The 18257-nt window shown below is 45.2% G+C and overlaps 1 protein-coding gene across 1 annotated transcript in view; it reads right to left on the minus strand.

Annotated features, from left to right (window-relative positions):
* The window catches only part of KCNH3 (potassium voltage-gated channel subfamily H member 3), a 75508-nt gene that overhangs the window by 23295 nt on the left and 33956 nt on the right, over positions 1-18257 (minus strand). The window contains exons 2-5 of the mRNA XM_079965377.1: positions 16550-16783; positions 14695-14829; positions 5311-5441; positions 3298-3550 (exon numbers count right to left, since the gene is read on the minus strand). Of these exons, the coding sequence (XP_079821503.1) occupies positions 3298-3550; positions 5311-5441; positions 14695-14829; positions 16550-16783 (753 nt within the window). The remainder of the gene's footprint in view (positions 1-3297; positions 3551-5310; positions 5442-14694; positions 14830-16549; positions 16784-18257) is intronic.

The following is an 18257-nucleotide window of genomic DNA, read 5'->3' on the forward strand; positions in this document are numbered from 1 at the left end:
CAACAAAAGAGGTTCAAAGACTCTCTCAAGGCAAATCTTAAAAAATGTAGTATAAACACTGACAACTGGGAAACACTGGCCTGCGAGCGCTCCAGTTGGAGAACAGCCTTGACCGAAGGTGTCATGGGCTTTGAAGACACTCAAACTCAGGACGCAAGGGAGACACGCGCTAAGAGGAAGGCACGCTTGACAAACCCTCAGCATGATCAACTCCTGCCCGGAAACCTATGTCCCCACTGTGGAAGGACGTGTGGATCCAGAATTGGGCTCCACAGTCACTCACGGACTCACTGTTGAGACCGTGTTTATGGAAGACAATCTTACTTGGCTACGAGTGATTGCCAAAAAAGAAAGAAGAAGATATACATCGTTCGATTTTAAAGTTATGTTTTATCATGACTTTTTGTAGTATTGGATCAGATTATTATAAGGTGTGTGTTTTTCGCTGTATATTTTGTTGCTATAAACTGCCTTGTGTATAGTACTATAGAAAGGAGTTATACAAATTTAAAGTGAAATGAACTGAAAAGTAATAAGTATATAGTTTTAGTTTTTTTGTAAACTGCTTTGAGGGTGTCCCACGCCCCCCAATCAAGCGATATATAACTTTTACGAAATAAACAAATGGAGAAATCAGCCACGGTTGGCAGCTGGCAAGCATGGCACCGCATATCGCATTGCTTCTTTGTTGTCAAAAGTCTGGTATCTGTTACATGCGCACACACATGTGAACAAAGCCATTTTGCTTCTTGAACTTGGCAGAGGGATCCTGATATCAGCAAAGGCGAGCGGATTCAGTCCCTTGCAAAGCAAAGGTTTAACAAACAAAGGGAGCTCCGTATCCGTATAAAAGTTAAAACAAATCACACAAGCTGGATACAGGAACAGGTCATATTGTGAATACAGTGGTACCTTGGGTTAAGAACTTAATTCGTTCAGGAGGTCTGTTCTTAACCTGAGGTACCACTTTAGCTAATGGGGCCTCCCGCTGCCGCTGCGCCGCCGGAGCACGATTTCTGTTCTCATCCTGAAGCAAAGTTCTTAACCTGAGGTACTATTTCTGGGTTAGTGGAGTCTGTAACCTGAAGCGTATGTAACCCGAAGCATCTGTAACCCGAGGTACCACTGTAAACTTTTTCTTGTGGATTAAGAGAGGCTGGAGATCTTGCAAATACTGCTACTCAGTCAACCACGGTGTGCTTACCTAACACTGACTGGGGAGACCTCTGGCTCCGCCTCCCAGGAAAGGGTAGGAACCAGGAGCTTCCTCACCCTCTCCTGCACCCCTGTCTCCCAGAACCAGAAGGGAACGGAAGAGAGAAGAGCAGAGGCAGCTTCCCTGCGGGCATAGCCTCCGATGGCATGTGCGCAGCCCATTGGGGGAAGGTTCATAAACTGCTGGAGTGGTCCTCAGTTGCTGCAAGTGTTACATGAATCATGGACATGGGAACAGCTGCCTAAACTCTAGACTGGTGTGTGTGGGTATTCGGAGCTGCGGAAACAGTGGTAAGTGTTCATTCTTTGACAATGAAGAGTATGTACGCGACGACAGCTGCACGGATGCTACTAGCCCAGAGATGGAAAGAAGATAAAGCCCTTACTAGAGAAGAATGGCAAATTACGTAAACTGTTGGATTATGCTGAAATGGCAAAACTGACCGGAAAGCTCAGGAACCAGGAAGATCAAAACTTTAACAGAGAATGGGGAAAATTTATAATTTATCTTGGCGACCGCTGTAAGCAGATGAAAACTTCAGCAGGATTGCAATAACACTTGTAATGTAGCAAGAGTTATGGAGATATTTGAGCCATATAAAACATGGACTATTGAAAAATATGCAGTTGAAAAGGTTAACAATAGGACAAACGGAGGGGAAGGTGGGAAGTCCAGAGATTTCTTTAAATGTGGATGTGTATGGCTGTATTGTTATAATTTTATACTTGTAAAATAAAATACAAAATAGTTCAAAAAGAAAAGGCATCGAAGAGTAAACTAACTGCTGTATGCATTCCTTTGGCCGTGGAGCAACCTTGACAGATAGGCTGGGAACTGAAGCTGGGACCCTTGACTGGAGGTTTTTAAGCAGAGGTTCGGTGGCCATCTGTCATGGATGTTTTAGCTGAGATTCCTGCTTTGCAGGGGGTTGGACCAGATAACCCTGGGGACCCTTCCAACTCTGCAGTTCTGAAGGAATGGGTTTCCCAAATCTAAAAACCTGACTGTGTAGTCAGTCTGGAACGGGCCCCAAAATCTGCATTTTTCCTTGTCCAAGGGAGCATTTCTAAAATGCATTAACTTGAGCTGTTGAGCAAATGCATAACAGGAACCCAGCTGTATAAACAAAGCGCTCTCCTTTATTAGTCCGTGACAGCAATGTATGACCTTGACTGTTCCAGTGGAGCAGGGATGGCACTCTGTCTATCTTATCTTACATTAAGACCACACTCTGACGCACAGACTTAGTCCGGGAATGGCGCCAGGAGTTGGTGAACTCTTACCCCAAGATAAGAGTGCCGGAACAGGAACACCCTTTTATGGTCAAAAGTACAGGAAGAGGAAAACCCTTTTATGGTTAAGAGTAAGGAGCAGGAACATCTGTGATGTCAACTTGCATGTATAAGCTGACATGGCTGGATTCCTGGAGAAGGGGGGAGAGGGTGCCTGGAGGATATACAGTGGTGCCTCGCAAGACGAAAAGAATCCGTTTCGCGAGTCTCTTCGTCTAGTGGTTTTTTCGTCTTGCGAAGCAAGCCCATTGACGACTTAGCGGATTAGCGCTATTATCAGTTTAGCGGCTTTTAGCAGCTTTTAGCGGCTTATCGGCTTAGCGGATAAGCGGATAAGCGGCTTAGCGGCTTAGAAAAAGGGGGGGGGGAAACCCGCAGGAACTCACAAGACATTTTTGTCTTGCGAAGCAAGCCCATAGGAAATTCGTTTTGCGAAGCACCTCCAAAACGGAAAACTCTTTCGTCTAGCGAGTTTTCCGTCTTGCGAGGCATTCATCTTGCGGGGCACCACTGTATATACTGCATCAAATTTCTCTTTCTTTGGACTTGCTGTGGACTGACCACGCAAATGCCTTCTGCTATCCAGAGAGCAGAATAAACTCTTTCTCTGAATCAACCTTGGTGTCATTTGACTTCCTCCCTCCCTCCCGGGAGCAACGCAGACCCCACCAGTCGGTAAAGTCTAATAAGGCTACAGTTCTACGATTCTCTGATTCTACGACCTTCTGCTTGTTCTAACAGTGAGTAATGGCCTCTTCCCAGTCTTTCGTCTGATTCTCATCTCCTTACCTAGGATAAAAAGTATCTCAACCGAAAGATCACAGATGCTGGGGGGTGCCCGAGCAGCCTCCGGAAGCCCCTCATCTTTGGTGCCGCTGAAGCAAACGCTGTAGGGCACGGTCACAGCCACGTACAGGGTGGCCAGCAGAATCAGGCCATCCCATCCGGCCTTGAAGGTCCCATAATGCAGCAGTATGAAGGGAGACTTGCGCGCTGCAGCCACCTTGTATTCGGGGAGAGCAGGCTTCTCCCCAAAGACACCCTAGTGGGGGGGGGAGAGAAGGACAAGAGCGGTCACCACTCCAAATCACAGGGCTGGGAGGCCATAGGCAGTGACTTGCCCCGCAAAGAAGGGCTGTCTCCCATTTCTTTCTTTTTTTTAATATTTATTGCTTTTCCAACAATTTAAACACTACAAAAAAGAAAAACAATACAATACAAAACAAAAACTCTACATAACACTAACACATTAAACTAACAAAACAAAACAAAAACAATTTAAAACACATCAAATAATTTCAATATCTTATCTTTCATTCACTTATTTCCGCGACCTCCTCTCACCTCCCTTTTTGTATTCCACTTCTGTTAATTGTTTCAGCAATTCCTTTCCATCTTCCTCTGTTTTCTATCCTATATTCATCTTAACACATTCTAACCTTATTTTTTCCTTTAATACTCTATTAATCTATTTATACTTAATTCCTTATAACATTTCTACTAAAGCCATATAACTTCATTCCAACATTTTCCTAGCATTCATTAATTTTACAGTATTTCCGTAAATAATCTTTAAACTTTTCCCAGTCTTCTTCCACCAACTCTTCTCCCTGGTCTCGGATTCTGCCAGTCATTTCCGCCAGTTCCATATAGTCCATCAACTTCATCTGCCATTCTTCCCGGGTGGGTAAATCTTGTGTCTTCCAATACTTCGCAATGAGTATTCTTGCTGCTGTTGTTGCATACATTAAAAATGTTCTATCCTTCTTTGGCACCAATTGGCCGACCATGCCCAGGAGAAAGGCCTCTGGTTTCTTCAGGAAGGTATATTTGAATACCTTTTTCATTTCATTATAAATCATCTCCCAGAATGTCTTAATCCTTGGGCATGTCCACCAAAGGTGAAAGAATGTACCTTCTATCTCATTACATTTCCAACATTTATTATCGGGCAAATGGTAAATTTTTGCAAGCTTGACTGGTGTCATGTACCACCTATAAATCATTTTCATTAAGTTTTCTCTTAGGGCATTGCATGCCGTAAATTTCATACCTGTGGTCCATAACTGTTCCCAGTCAGCCATCATTATGTTATGTCCAACATCTTGTGCCCATTTAATCATATCAGATTTCACCATTTCATCCTGAGTGTTCCATTTCAACAGCAAGTTATACATTCTTGACAAATTCTTAATTTTTGAATCTAACAATTCTATTTCCAATTTTGATTTTTCCACCTGGAAACCAACTTTTTTGTCCAGATTGTATGCCTCCATTATTTGATAATAATGGAGCCAATCTCGCACTTTATTTTTCAATTTTTCAAAACTCTGCAATTTTATTCTGTCTCCATCTTGTTCCAAAATTTCCCAATATTTCAGCCATTTGGCCTCCATATTGAGTTTTTTCTGTTCCTTCGCTTCCATTGGTGACAACCATCTTGGGGTTTTCTTTTCTAACAAATCCTTATATCTTATCCAAACATTAAACAATGCTTTTCTAACAATATGATTTTTAAAAGCTTTGTGTACTTTTACCTTATCATACCACAAATAGGCATGCCAGCCAAAAGCATTATTGAAACCTTCTAGATCCAACACGTCAGTGTTTTCAAGAAGCAGCCATTCTCTCAGCCAGCAAAAAGCAGCTGATTCATAATACAGTTTAAAAGAAGGGCTGTCTTCCATATCGGCTGCCCCCACATCAAAACCCACACAGTCCAGGCCACACAGTAAGTGGACAGCAAAGCACCGCAGGCAGCCCAGGCAATTGAAAAAGGTTCCCTTGCCCATGTAAACATACCTTGTGGAGCTTTCGCTTCCCTTTGCCCTGCTTCTGGAGATGCCCAGAGAGGTGGTAGAGCACAGCCCGGCTCCGGCGACGGTTGGCATTGAAGCCTTTGGCCCCAGCTCGGCTGTAACGTCGCCGTCCACCTGACAAGGGCAGACATTTGGTGGGTTAAGACGAGAGATGCTCCTTTACGTTCTTATGGAAGGGGCAATTCTGAGGTGTGCATGTGCCCAGTGGAAAATAATAATAATAATAATAATAATAATAATAATAATAATAATTGTTATAACAACAATTAATAATAATTTATTACTTACACTCTGCCCATCTGGCCGGGCCTCCCCAGCCACTCTGGGCAGCTCCCAACAGAATATTTAAAACACAATAGAACACCATACATTAAAAACTTCCCTAAGCAGGGCTGCCTTCAGATGTCTTCTGAAAGTCTGATAGTTGTTTATTTCCTTGACGGGAGGGTGTTCCACAGGGCGGGCGCCACTACCGAGAAGGCCCTCTGCCTGGATCCTTGCAACCTCACTTCTCGCAGTGAGGGAACCGCCCGAAGGCCCTCGGAGCTGGACCTCAGTGTCTGGGCTGAACAATGGGGATGGAGACGCTCCTTCAGGTATACAGGACCGAGGCCGTTTAGGGCTTTAAAGGTCAGCACCAACACTTTGAAAGACACACCTGCATTTCTGGGTGATTCCACACATTCCTCTCTATTGTTGCCTAGAGTGGATCTTCATTTCTCGTGAATCCTGTGCATATGTAGATCCTTAAGTTTTGATGACAAGGCTTTCAGCATGTTCATGAGCACACACACACACATGTACACATTAGAGCAAGCTTGTTTTCTCTAGCTCTATAGGGTAGGACCCAAAACAACGCCTTCAAGTTGCGTGCGAGAAAGAAGATTCTGACTAAATAAGCATCAGGAAGAACTTTCTGGCAGTAAGAGCTGTTTGGATGTGGTGGACTCTCCTTCCTTGGAGGTTTTTAAACAGAGGTTGGGTGGCCATCTGTCATGGATGCTTTAGCTGAGATTCCTGCCTTGCAGGGGGTTGGACTAGAAGACCCGTGGGGTCCCTTCCAGTTCTATGATTCTATGACCATACTCATGTTTATCTGCTCATTAACATCACATTACCAAGGGGTGTGCATATATATGTGTGAGTGCACGCACACACAGAAAAGGATGCATTTCCTGCAAAAGAGACACAAAACCTTTTGATTCCTTAGCACTCTGATATGCTAGGTAAAGGTAAAGGTACCCCTGCCCATACGGGCCAGTCTTGCCAGACTCTGGGGTTGGTGCGCCCATCTCACTCAAGAGGCCGGGGGCCAGCGCTGTCCGGAGACACTTCCAGGTCACGTGGCCAGCGTGACATCGCTGCTCTGGTGAGCCAGAGCCGCACACGGAAACGCCGTTTACCTTCCCGCTTGTAAGCGGTCCCTATTTATCTACTTGCACCCGGGGGTGCTTTCGAACTGCTAGGTTGGCAGGCACTGGGACCGAACAACAGGAGCTCACCCCGCCGCAGGGATTCGAACCGCCGACCTTTCGATCGGCAAGCCCTAGGCACTGAGGCTTTTACCCACAGCGCCACCTGCATCCCTTCTGATATGCTAAGTCCTTAATAATGATAAGATACTTTACAGGACAATCCTATAGCTCAGTTCTAAGCACTATGGAATTCAGTGAGAATCCTGCTCAGATTTTGAATGCAGGTATCTCTCCTGTGTGCCAAGAATATCTTGCCATATGTCTTCTGTCTATACTCTCCTTCTACGCTGGCATGTATACGCTCCTCTTTACCCATTAGCTACGACAAGGCACAGGCAACAATGCTAATCTTGCACACACACAAAGGAGCTAGCAGAACTAATTGGCTGTAATGCCATCCTCCGTGTGGCATTGCTGCTCTGAAGGAGTATAAACACAGTATTTTAGACATGCATCTCCAAATGTAGCAGCAGAAGAAAAAACACCTCTTCCTGCACGCACAAAACCCAGGAGCACAATTCACAGAGAGTAAAGCAAACAAATGCCTGTAAAGTTAATGGGAGACCTAGGTGAAAAATTAAATGTTTCTGTACAAGCTCAGGGACAGAGCACATGGTGTGCACACACAAAAAAGAGTCCCAGGTTCAATGCTCAGTATCTCAAGGTTGGGAAAGACATTGCCGGTAAGTGTGCCCAAGGATCAAGTTAAATACAGCGTTAGTTGCATGATTGTGTTAATTGCATGATTCTGTGCACCTGTAGGGCAGACAGAAATGTGTAATTGCTCTTACTGTACCTGCAAAAAAATGGGATTTTGCAGATGCACTTGTGACCTGCAGCCCACCTACGTCTCTGAAGTGTGGCTCTTCTGTAAAATGACCGGATTGTTTTGCCAGAGTGGTGCATGCTCTGGTTAACTCCTGCTTGGACTACTGCAATGCGCTCTACGTGGGGCTACCTTTGAAGATGACATGGAAACTACAACTACTGTAATCCAGAATGTGGCAGCTAGACTGGTGACTGGGAGTGGCTGCTGAGACCATATACCATAATGTTGGAAGTTTTATTCGGTTTTTAGTGTTCTGTTGGGAGCCGCCTAGAGTGGCTGGGGAAGAAGAAGTCCTGAAAGACCTACATTGGCTCCCAGTACATTTCTGAGCACAATTCAAAGTGTTGGTGCTGATTTTTAAAGCCCTAAATGGCCTCGGCCCAGTATACCTGATGGAGCATCATTCAGCCCGGACACTGAGGTCCGCCTCCGAGGGCCTTCTGGCGGTTCCCTCCCTGCAAGAAGTAAGGTTACAGGGAACCAAGCAGAGGGCCTTCTCGGTAGTGGCACCCACCCTTGGAATGCCCTCCCTTCAGATGCCAAGGAAATAACAACTATCTGACTTTTAGAAGACATCTGAAGGCAGCCCTGTTTACGGAAGTTTTTAATGTTTGATATTTTATTGTGTTTTTAATATTCTGTTGGGAGCCACCCAGAGTGGCTGGAGAAACCCAGCCAGATGGGTGGGATATGTATGTATGTATGAATAAATATTACAGTCGTACCTATGTTTTTCATTTTGAAAGGAAACATGGCTGGACAGCAGCAAATTGCAGGTGGGGGCCGTGGAGAATAGTACAGTCGTACCTTGGTTTTTGAACAGCTTAGTTCACAAACAACTTGGAACTCAAACGTCGCAAACCCAGAAGTAGGTATTCCTGTTTGCAAACTTTGCCTCAGAAGCCAAACGTCTGACACAGCTTCCGTGGCTTCCGATTGGCTGCAGGACGCTCCTGCAGCCAATCAGAAGCCGCACCTTTGTTTTCAAGCGTTTCGGAAGTCGAACGGACTTCCGGAACGCATTCTGTTCGAAAACCAAGGTACGACTGTATTATTATTAACTCCACGGCCCCCACCTGCAAGTTGCTGCTGTCCAACCATGTTTCCTTTCAAAATGAAAAACATAGGGAACAATGGTCATCAGGGAGGCTGGATTGGACAGTTTTCATGAAATTTCAGATGCCAGAGAGGGCTGTGCAGGATTCCCCAGGTGCAGGGCAGGGCTCCAATTCTCTACACTGTTCACTGTCCCTCTTTGCAGCTAGCAAAAGCAACATATATTATGCAAAAATATGGACAACTTTTTCAGAATGCAGCGTTTGGCTTCCCTTGGCAGGGGAGTTGAATGTGGAGGCAGCAGAGAACAAACAGCACAGTTGCATCAGCAGAAGGGCTTGGGCAGCAGATGCCAGAACCATCACAAGTTATGTGGACAGGACCAGAGCATTAAAGTACAATGTACTTAAGAAACTACATTGACATGGGGGAGAAGGGGAAGCTTAACATTTTCAGATAATTTCCAGCAAGTGGGGGGGGGGGTTACTTAACGCAAGTCCACCTTTTCACCACTGCATTTGCCGTGATACGCCAAATAAACAGGGTTGCCACTTCACTGTGGGCAGGGAACCCAAACAGAGCTGTTTTCCCCAGCACCGAGATGTAGGTATAACAACAATAATAATTTATTATTTATACCCCGCCCATCTGGCTGGGTTTCCCTAGCCACTCTGGGCGGCTTCCAACAAAAGATTAAAACACCAATCATGAAAAACTTCCCTAAACAGGGCTGCCTTCAGATGACTTCTAAACGTCAGATAGTTGTTAATTTCTTTGACATCTGATGGGAGGGCGTTCCACAGGGCGGAACAAACTTCACCTGCTGAATCGCTGCTTGTCATGCTGCTATTAAAGGCACAGGAGCCAGGCCCAGGACCGTGTGGGAGGGGGAGTTGCTAACTCTGTTACAGTGTGTGTGTGTTTGTGGAGGGTTCTACTGGTAAAGTTGCAAGTCATTTGGAGCATTATTTTTAAATTTATTTTTTTATTTCTGTCTGTCTCCTCCTCCTCCTTATCTGTCCTTATTCACACCTTCTTTAGCATCTGTTCAAGGAATGCTTGCCTCTCGCTTTTAGAATTGCGGACTAAAAATGGCAGCATGTTTTGGTAGTCAGAAGGAAGGAAATCTGCTATAATTATCTCACATGAAGCCCTGCTAAAGATGTAAAGGCACAGAAAAAAATAGGGGATGGTGTGGGATACACTCCCCACACCAGCAATTTCCCTAGGATTTCCTCTCTCTACCAGCTATTGAAATATGACCTTTCTCCATCGCACAATCTCTAAGAGCTCTCAGGCCTCTCTGGTCCAACCATGGCTTGGGGATGCGGTACTCTCTTGATGTCAATGGACTACAGCTCCCATCAGTCTCAGCCAGCATGGTCAATGGTCAGGGATGATGGGACTTGTAGTCCCAGCAGCATCCAGAAGGCATCGTGTTAGTTACCCCGGCGTAGCCCAATTCAGGCGTGTTGAATTTTTCAGCTAAAAAGTTGTAACATGTCTTGGGAATTCGAAAGATAATTGGGTCAAATTAATATAATTTAGTTTTGCTTGGTAAATAAAATGTTTCTCAAATTGCACAGAAATCATTTGAAATGATTGCAGAGTACTTGCAGTTGTATTACATATTAATATTATTTCATTTACTTGTTGTTGTTATTGTTATTTCGCATTACTTGACATTTCAGAAGGCAAAATTAAAATTCTATGCTTTCCGAAATGCAGTTTATTTCTTATTGACCACAACACGATTAGCAATAGCTCAGCAGTAGAAGAGCCAGACTGAAATACCCCTGAACCTATAGGAAAATAATATCTGGGATACAGCAATATCTGAGTGTTTCACCAGACACAGGAGGACAATTGAAGGCACAATGAATAGAGATACCTTCCAAGAAACATGGACCCCTTTCTTTAACTATGTTGTTGTTGTTGTTTAGTCGTTTAGTCGTGTCCGACTCTTCGTGACCCCATGGACCAGAGAACGCCAGGCACTCCTGTCCTCCACTGCCCCCCGCAGCTTGGTCAGACTCATGCTGGTAACCTCGAAAACACTATCCAACCATCTCGTCCTCTGTCGCCCCCTTCTCCTTGTGCCCTCCATCTTTCCCAACATCAGGGTCTTCTCCAGGGAGTCTTCTCTTCTCATGAGGTGGCCAAAGTACTGGAGCCTCAGCTTCACAACCTGTCCTTCCAGTGAACACTCAGGGCTGATTTCCTTCAGAATGGAGAGGTTTGATCTTCTTGCAGTCCATGGGACTCTCAAGAGTCTCCTCCAGCACCATAATTCAAAAGCATCAATTCTTCGGCGATCAGCCTTCTTTATGGTCCAGCTCTCACTTCCATACATCACTACTGGGAAAACCATAGCTTTAACTATACGGACCTTTGTTGGCAAGGTGATGTCTCTACTTCTCAAGATGCTGTCTAGGCCTGTCATTGCCCTTCTCCCAAGAAGCAGGCGTCTTTTAATTTCGTGGCTGCTGTCACCATCTGCAGTGATCATGGAGCCCAAGAAAGTAAAATCTCTCACTGCCTCCATTTATTCCCCTTCTATTTGCCAGGAGGTGATGGGACCAGTAGCCATGATCTTCGTTTTTTTGATGTTGAGCTTCAGACCATATTTTGCACTCTCCTCTTTCACCCTCAATAAAAGGTTCTTTAATTCCTCCTCACTTTCTGCCATCAAGGTTGTGTCATCTGCATATCTGAGGTTGTTGATATTTCTTCCGGCAATCTTAATTCCGGCTAGGGATTCATCCAGCCCAGCCTTTCGCATGATGAATTCTGCATATAAGTTAAATAAGCAGGGAGACAAAATGCAGCCTTGTCGTACTCCTTTCCCAATTTTGAACCAGTCAGTTGTTCCATATCCAGTTCTAACTGTAGCTTCTTGTCCCACATAGAGATTTCTCAGGAGACAGATGAGGTGATCAGGCACTCCCATTTCTTTAAGAACTTGCCATAGTTTGCCATGGTCGACACAGTCAAAGGCTTTTGCATAGTCAATGAAGCAGAAATAAATGTCTTTCTGGAACTCTCTAGCTTTCTCCATAATCCAGCGCATGTTTGCAATTTGGTCTCTGGTTCCTATGCCTCTTCTAAATCCAGCTTGCACTTCTGGGAGTTCTCGGTCCACATACTGCTTGAGCCTTCCTTGTAGAATTTTAAGCATAACCTTGCTAGCGTGAGAAATTAGTGCAATTGTGCGATAGTTGGAGCATTCTTTGGCACTGCCCTTCTTTGGGATTGGGATGTAGACTGATCTTCTCCAATCTTCTGGCCACTGCTGAGTTTTCCAAACTTGCTGGCATATTGAGTGTAGCACCTTAACAGCATCATCTTTTAAAATTTTAAATAGTTCAGCTGGAATACCATCACTTCCACTGGCCTTGTTATTTGCAGTGCTTTCTAAGGCCCATTTGACTTCACTCTCCAGGATGTCTGGCTCAAGGTCAGCAACCACACTACCTGGGGTATATGAGACATCCGTTTCTTTCTGGTATAATTCCTCTGTGTATTCTTGCCACCTCTTCTTGATGTCTTCTGCTTCTGTTAGGTCCTTTCCACTTTTGTCCTTTATTATGGAAATCTTTGTACGAAATGTTCCTTTCATATCTCCAATTTTCTTGAACAGATCTCTGGTTCTTCCCATTCTATTGCTTTCCTCTATTTCTTTGCATTGCTTGTTTAAGAAGGTCTTCTTGTCTCTCCTTGCTATTCTTTGGAAATCTGCATTCAATTTCCTGTATGTTTCACGATCTCCCTTGCATTTTGCTTGCCTTCTCTCCCCCGCTATTTGTAAGGCCTCATTGGACAGCCACTTTGCTTTCTTGCATTTCCTTTTCATTGGGATGGTTTTCGTTGCTGCCTCCTGTATAATGTTACGAGCCTCCATCCATAGTTCTTCAGGCACTCTGTCCACCAAATCTAAATCCTTAAACCTGTTCCTCACTTCCACTGTGTATTCATAAGGGATTTGACTTAGATTGTATCTTACCGGCCCAGTGGTTTTTCCTACTTTCTTCAGTTTAAGCTTGAATTTTGCTATAAGAAGCTGATGATCTGAGCCACAGTCAGCTCCAGGTCTTGTTTTTGCTGACTGTATAGAGCTTCTCCATCTTTGGCTGCAGAGAATATAATCAATCTGATTTTGATGCTGCCCATCTGGTGATGTCCATGTGTAGAGTCATCTCTTGTGTTGTTGGAAAAGCGTGTTTGTGATGACCAGCTTGTTCTCTTGACAGAACTCTATTAGCCTTTGCCCTGCTTCGTTTTGATCTCCAAGGCCAAACTTGCCAGTTGTTCCTTTTATCTCTTGACTCCCTACTTTAGCATTCCAATCCCCTATAATGAGAAGAACATCCTTCTTTGGTGTCACTTCTATAAGGTGTTGTAAGTCTTCATAGAATTGGTCAATTTCAGTTTCTTCAGCACCAGTAGTTGGTGCATAAACTTGGATTACTGTGATGTTAAAAGGTCTGCCTTGGATTCGTATCGAGATCATTCTATCATTTTTGAGATTGCATCCCAGTACAGCTTTTGCCACTCTTTTGTTGACTATGAGGGCCACTCCATTTCTTTTACGGGTTTCTTGCCCACAGTAGTAGATATGATGGTCATCCGAACTGAATTCACCCATTCCCGTCCATTTTAGTTCACTGATGCCCAGGATGTCAATATTTATTCTTGCCATCTCATTTTTGACCACCTCCAACTTACCCATGTTCATGGTTCTTACATTCCAGGTTCCTATGCAATATTTTTCTTTACAGCATTGGACTTTCCTTTCGCTTCCAGGCATATCCGCAACTGAGCGTCCTTTCGGCTTTGGCCCAGCCGCTTCATCAGCTCTGGATCTACTTGTACTTGCCCTCCGCTCTTCCCCAGTAGCATGTTGGACGCCTTCCGACCTGAGGGGCTCATCTTCCAGCGTCATAACTTTTATATGCCTGTTGTCTTTGTCCATGGAGTTTTCTTGGCAGGGATACTGGAGTGGCTTGCCGGTTCCTCCTCCAGGTGGATCACGTTTGGTCAAAACTTTCCACTATGACCTGTTCATCTTGGGTGCCCTGCTCGGCATAGTTCATAGCTTCTCTGAGTTCTTCAAGCCCCTTCGCCACGGCAAGGCAGTGATCCATGAAGGGGTTCTTTAACTATACTAATGACCAAAATCAATACACCAACCACTCAATATTCTCAGTGGAGCGGTTACATTAAGTAATATGTTGAACATGTAAGTGCATGTCTAGAGACAATGGATAAAGCAAACATCATTAAGATGTACTGCTGGATAAGTTGTTTAGTGCTTCTTGTATTTGTTTAAAAACCAGTAACAAATTGTTTTTGAAAAGCAGTTTATGTGCTTCTTCACCAAACGAAGACTTACCAAGCTAAATGTTCTCCAGTCACAGAAAAATAACCGCAGATTTGAATTCCTCACACCCAACAGCTTTATATATATTTTTATATTACGGTCGGAGACCAGCTTATAAAACACACTTAGGGGTACAATCCCAGAAGGAAAACAAGCATTCAAAACAATGTATAACAATAAATTAAAAATTTATAAATGCGATAAGCGTATAGACACTTAAAACTTTAAGATAAGCTACCACAGAGAGATGACCCAGAATCACCCATGGAACCAAGTTTGGGGATTTTCTCAACAAACTAGTTTGAGTCGGGGGATGGTCTGCACCTACAGATCTGTACACAGAATCTGGCAGCCATCTGGGTTGTCTTATGATCTTTGCCTAACAGGAAAAGGTCTAATTTTTGCTTTTCCAGGAGGTCAGCGAGCCTCACCAGCAGTGCCTCTTCATAAAAGAACAAGTGCTCTGGACTTCCTATATCCTCCAATGAACAGGCTCAAAGTCTCTGGGCATATGAGACTTCACCCAACAACTAATTTTTAAGACCCCTGGCTGAAGAAATCGGCAAGTTTCACTCTCTAAAATGACCTGCCCACGGGACAATAAATCTCTGCTCCGTGTCTCCTTACCTCCTTCCTTCCAGTTGTCCGCAGATGCTCTGCTCTTGGTCTCTGTGATGTCTTTGTGGGAGACTAAAAAAAGAGCCACTTCTCCCTTTTCATTCTTGATAGGCACCACATCCAGGAGACACCAGAAGGGGACACCTAAGGAGACAAGCAGTCTTGTTTGTCAGATGATAATAACTGCTTAAGCAATTGTAATGCACTGTGCTAGATGCTGCATGGGTTTTCATTGTATTCTATTGATCATTGTATTTGGCTGCATTGCAATTTGTTGAATTATAGTTTGAATCCTGTAGAGTTGAAATTGTAAGTGCTCTTCGCAGACGTGCCATGGACCACCTGGATGAAAACACACCTCAGCTTGGGAGCCCCTGGTCTAGATTACAGAACAGAGGAGACTCTACTTGGACAGATGGGTCAATTGCCTTGCCTTGCCTTTCACCTTCTCTTCCTCTGGAACCCTTACAGTTTGAAAAGAACTGCTAAACAGCCTGTCTGTGCCTCACCTACTCTTTCTTGCCATTACTGGAATGCCTGGTCCAATAGGTAAAAGTAAAGGTAAAGGACCCCTGGATGGTTAAGTCCAGTCAATGGCAACTATGGGGTTGTGGCACTCATCTCGCTTTCAGACCGAGGGAGCCAGCGTTTGTCCACAGACAGCTTTCCGGGTCATGTGGCCAGCATGACTAAACTGCTTCTGGCACAACAGGACACCGTGACGGAAACCAGAGTGCACGGAAACGCCGTTTATCTTCCTGCTGGAGCAGTATCTATTCATCTATTTGCACCGGTGTGCTTTCGAACTGCTAGGTTGGCAGGAGCTGGGACAAAGCAACGGGAGCTCACCCCCTCGCAGGGATTCAAACTGCCGACCTTCTGATCGGCAAGCCCAAGAGGCTCAGTGGTTTAGGCCACAGTGCCACCCACATCCCCTGGTCCAATATCCCAACCCTGAATTGCATCTAACTGGGCCTCTCCTACTCCTGAAGACCAACCTGACACAGGTGTGTGGAACAACTTTTTGCTGCACACAGGCCTTACATTGTAAGGTATGCTCTTAAATAGGGGTGGGGAACCTGCAGCCCTCCAGATTTTGCTGGACTCCAACTCCAATCAGCCTGGTTCCCCACCCCCTGACTTAAACCATCTTTAGTGTACATTAAAAAAACCCCATTATGTATGAAGGAGGTAACTCTCAGCATGCAGAGTTTATAAAGAAACAATTGCAAAGGAGCATTCATGTTTGCGCATGCATATGCATATGCGCATACATGCAAACCCCCCAAACTCTCTCCTCTTCCAATTGCTTCCTCCCTGGCACACTTTTCAAATGAGCAATGTGCACGCCAGGTGGGGCTGCCATATTTTGAAGAGGGGGGGGGGCGAAGGGAGGAAAAGGACACATTCGACTTCTACTTTTAACCAGGGATCGCTATGACAAATTTCATTTTACATACCCATGGGAAAAGAGGACATGTCCTGGAAAAAGAGGACATATAACAACCCTAATTGCCGGGACATGTAGGACAGATGGAAAAATCACATTGGGAAAGGGGTCAGGGGTCAGGGGTAAGTACTTTGCATGAAGGAGCTCCAATCCTGGAATCTAAAGAAAGGGGCAGGTAGCAGATGATGGGAGAGCTGTTGCCAGCCAGAGCAGTCACTATGGAGCAAGATGGTCTGCTTTCTATATCCTCCCCCACCCAAGGCTCCACTTTGCTGCTGTGAAAGGACCAGTCCAGCAACCCGCCCCAGACTTCAGCCTTCTACACTCCAACGTACGAGAGACACCTCCCCACTACGCCCCACAGAGTCATGAGGCCCTTACCAGGGCAGCCCCTTCTGTGAGAAAAGGACTCACCGCTTTTCCTGTAGAGGATGAGCTCTGCCTTAAATTCCTTGCGATCGTCCAGCGCCTTGCGGATCTGGTTGCGTACGAGTTCGCTGGTGTCAGGTCCATAGAGGAAGCTGCAGGCACAGCAGCGCTGCATGACCTCAGCCCGGGAGAAGCCGGTCAGTTCACAGAAGCCATCGGAACAGTAGACCACAGGGAAGGCGCCACGGACTTGGGCATTGCCCAGTACAAAATTGCTGTCTGCAAGAGAGAGAGAGAGGGAGGGAGGGAGGGAGAGATGCCTTCTGGGTGACTTTGGTTCTGGTGAAGATCTTAGTTCAAGAATCTGCCACTTAAGCCAAAGAATTACTCGGGCAAGTCATTACTCCTTAGCTTTTGGTCTGGCATTCACACCACTTGGGGCCCTTCCAGAGTGTTATTGTTGTTGTTGTTTATTGAATTTATATACCGCCCTATAACCGGAGGTCTCAGGGCATTTCACAAAAGGTCACAATATATGAAATAAAAACGAAAACAATACAGTAATCCAATAACACCCCCCCTAAAAGAGCCACATTTTAAAGGGTATAGGTTGTTGACTAGGTCAGCCAAAGGCCTGGTTAAAAATGAACGTTTTTGCCTGGTGCCCAAAGGTGTGTAATGAAGGCGCCAGGCGAACTTCCCTGGGGAGAGCAATCCAGAGTCGGGGAGCCACTGCAGAGAAGGCCCTGTTCTTGTGTTGCCACCCTCTGGACCTCTCGAGGAGGAGGCACACAAAGGAGGAGCTCAGAAGATGATCTCAGGGTCTGGGTCGATTCATATGGAAAGTAACGGTCCTTGAGGTATTGCAGTCCTGAGCTGTTTAAGGCTTTATAGGTTAAAATCTATGGTGTTTAATTGTGGGCATATTCTGCAACATGTTCTTGACACAATATCAGCACCACGCTCTAACCAACGGAACTATCCATTCACGAGCTCAAATAATGAATGCACAATAAAACACATGGAAACCCCCAGATCTCATCTCATCACTTGATGATGTAAACACTCCATGGCTCTCAGCTGAATATTTGAACTAAGGCCTCAACTATAAAAAGGTAAAGGTAAAGGGCCCCTGGACGGTTAAGTCCAGTCAAAGGCGACTATAGGGTTGTGGCCCTCGTTTCGCTTTCAGGCTGAGGAAGCCAGCTTTGTCTACACACAGCTTTCAGGGTCATGTGGCCAGCATGGCTAAACTGCTTCTGGCTCAATGGGACACCGTGATGGAAACCAGAGTGCACGGAAATGCCGTTAACCTTCCTGCCACAACGGTACCTACGGTATTTATCTTACTTGCACTGGCATACTTTCGAACTGCTTGGTTGGCAGGAGCTGGGACGGAGCAACAGGAGCTCACCCCGTCGTGGGGATTTGAACATAGCTGTCAACTTTCAGATTTGAAAACAAGGGATCAGCAGCCTCACCTGTCCTGGGGACAGTCTACGGGATATCTAACAATCCAGGATAGCATTGGGTAACAGCGCTGGAATAAGGGAATTTCCCGCAAAAAAAGGGAAGGTTGACAACTATGGATTCGAACTGCTGACCTTCTGATCAGCAAGCCCAAGAGACTCAGTGGTTTAGACCACAGCGCCACCCACACTGTGCATACTGCACAGACACCAAGCCATCAGTGACTCTCACAATGCATGGCATTGCGACGACACACCTCTTTTCAACTGTTTGCACATACCAC

This window comes from Podarcis cretensis, assembly GCF_951804945.1.
Source record: "Podarcis cretensis genome assembly, chromosome: 2".
Taxonomy (NCBI): domain Eukaryota; kingdom Metazoa; phylum Chordata; class Lepidosauria; order Squamata; family Lacertidae; genus Podarcis; species Podarcis cretensis.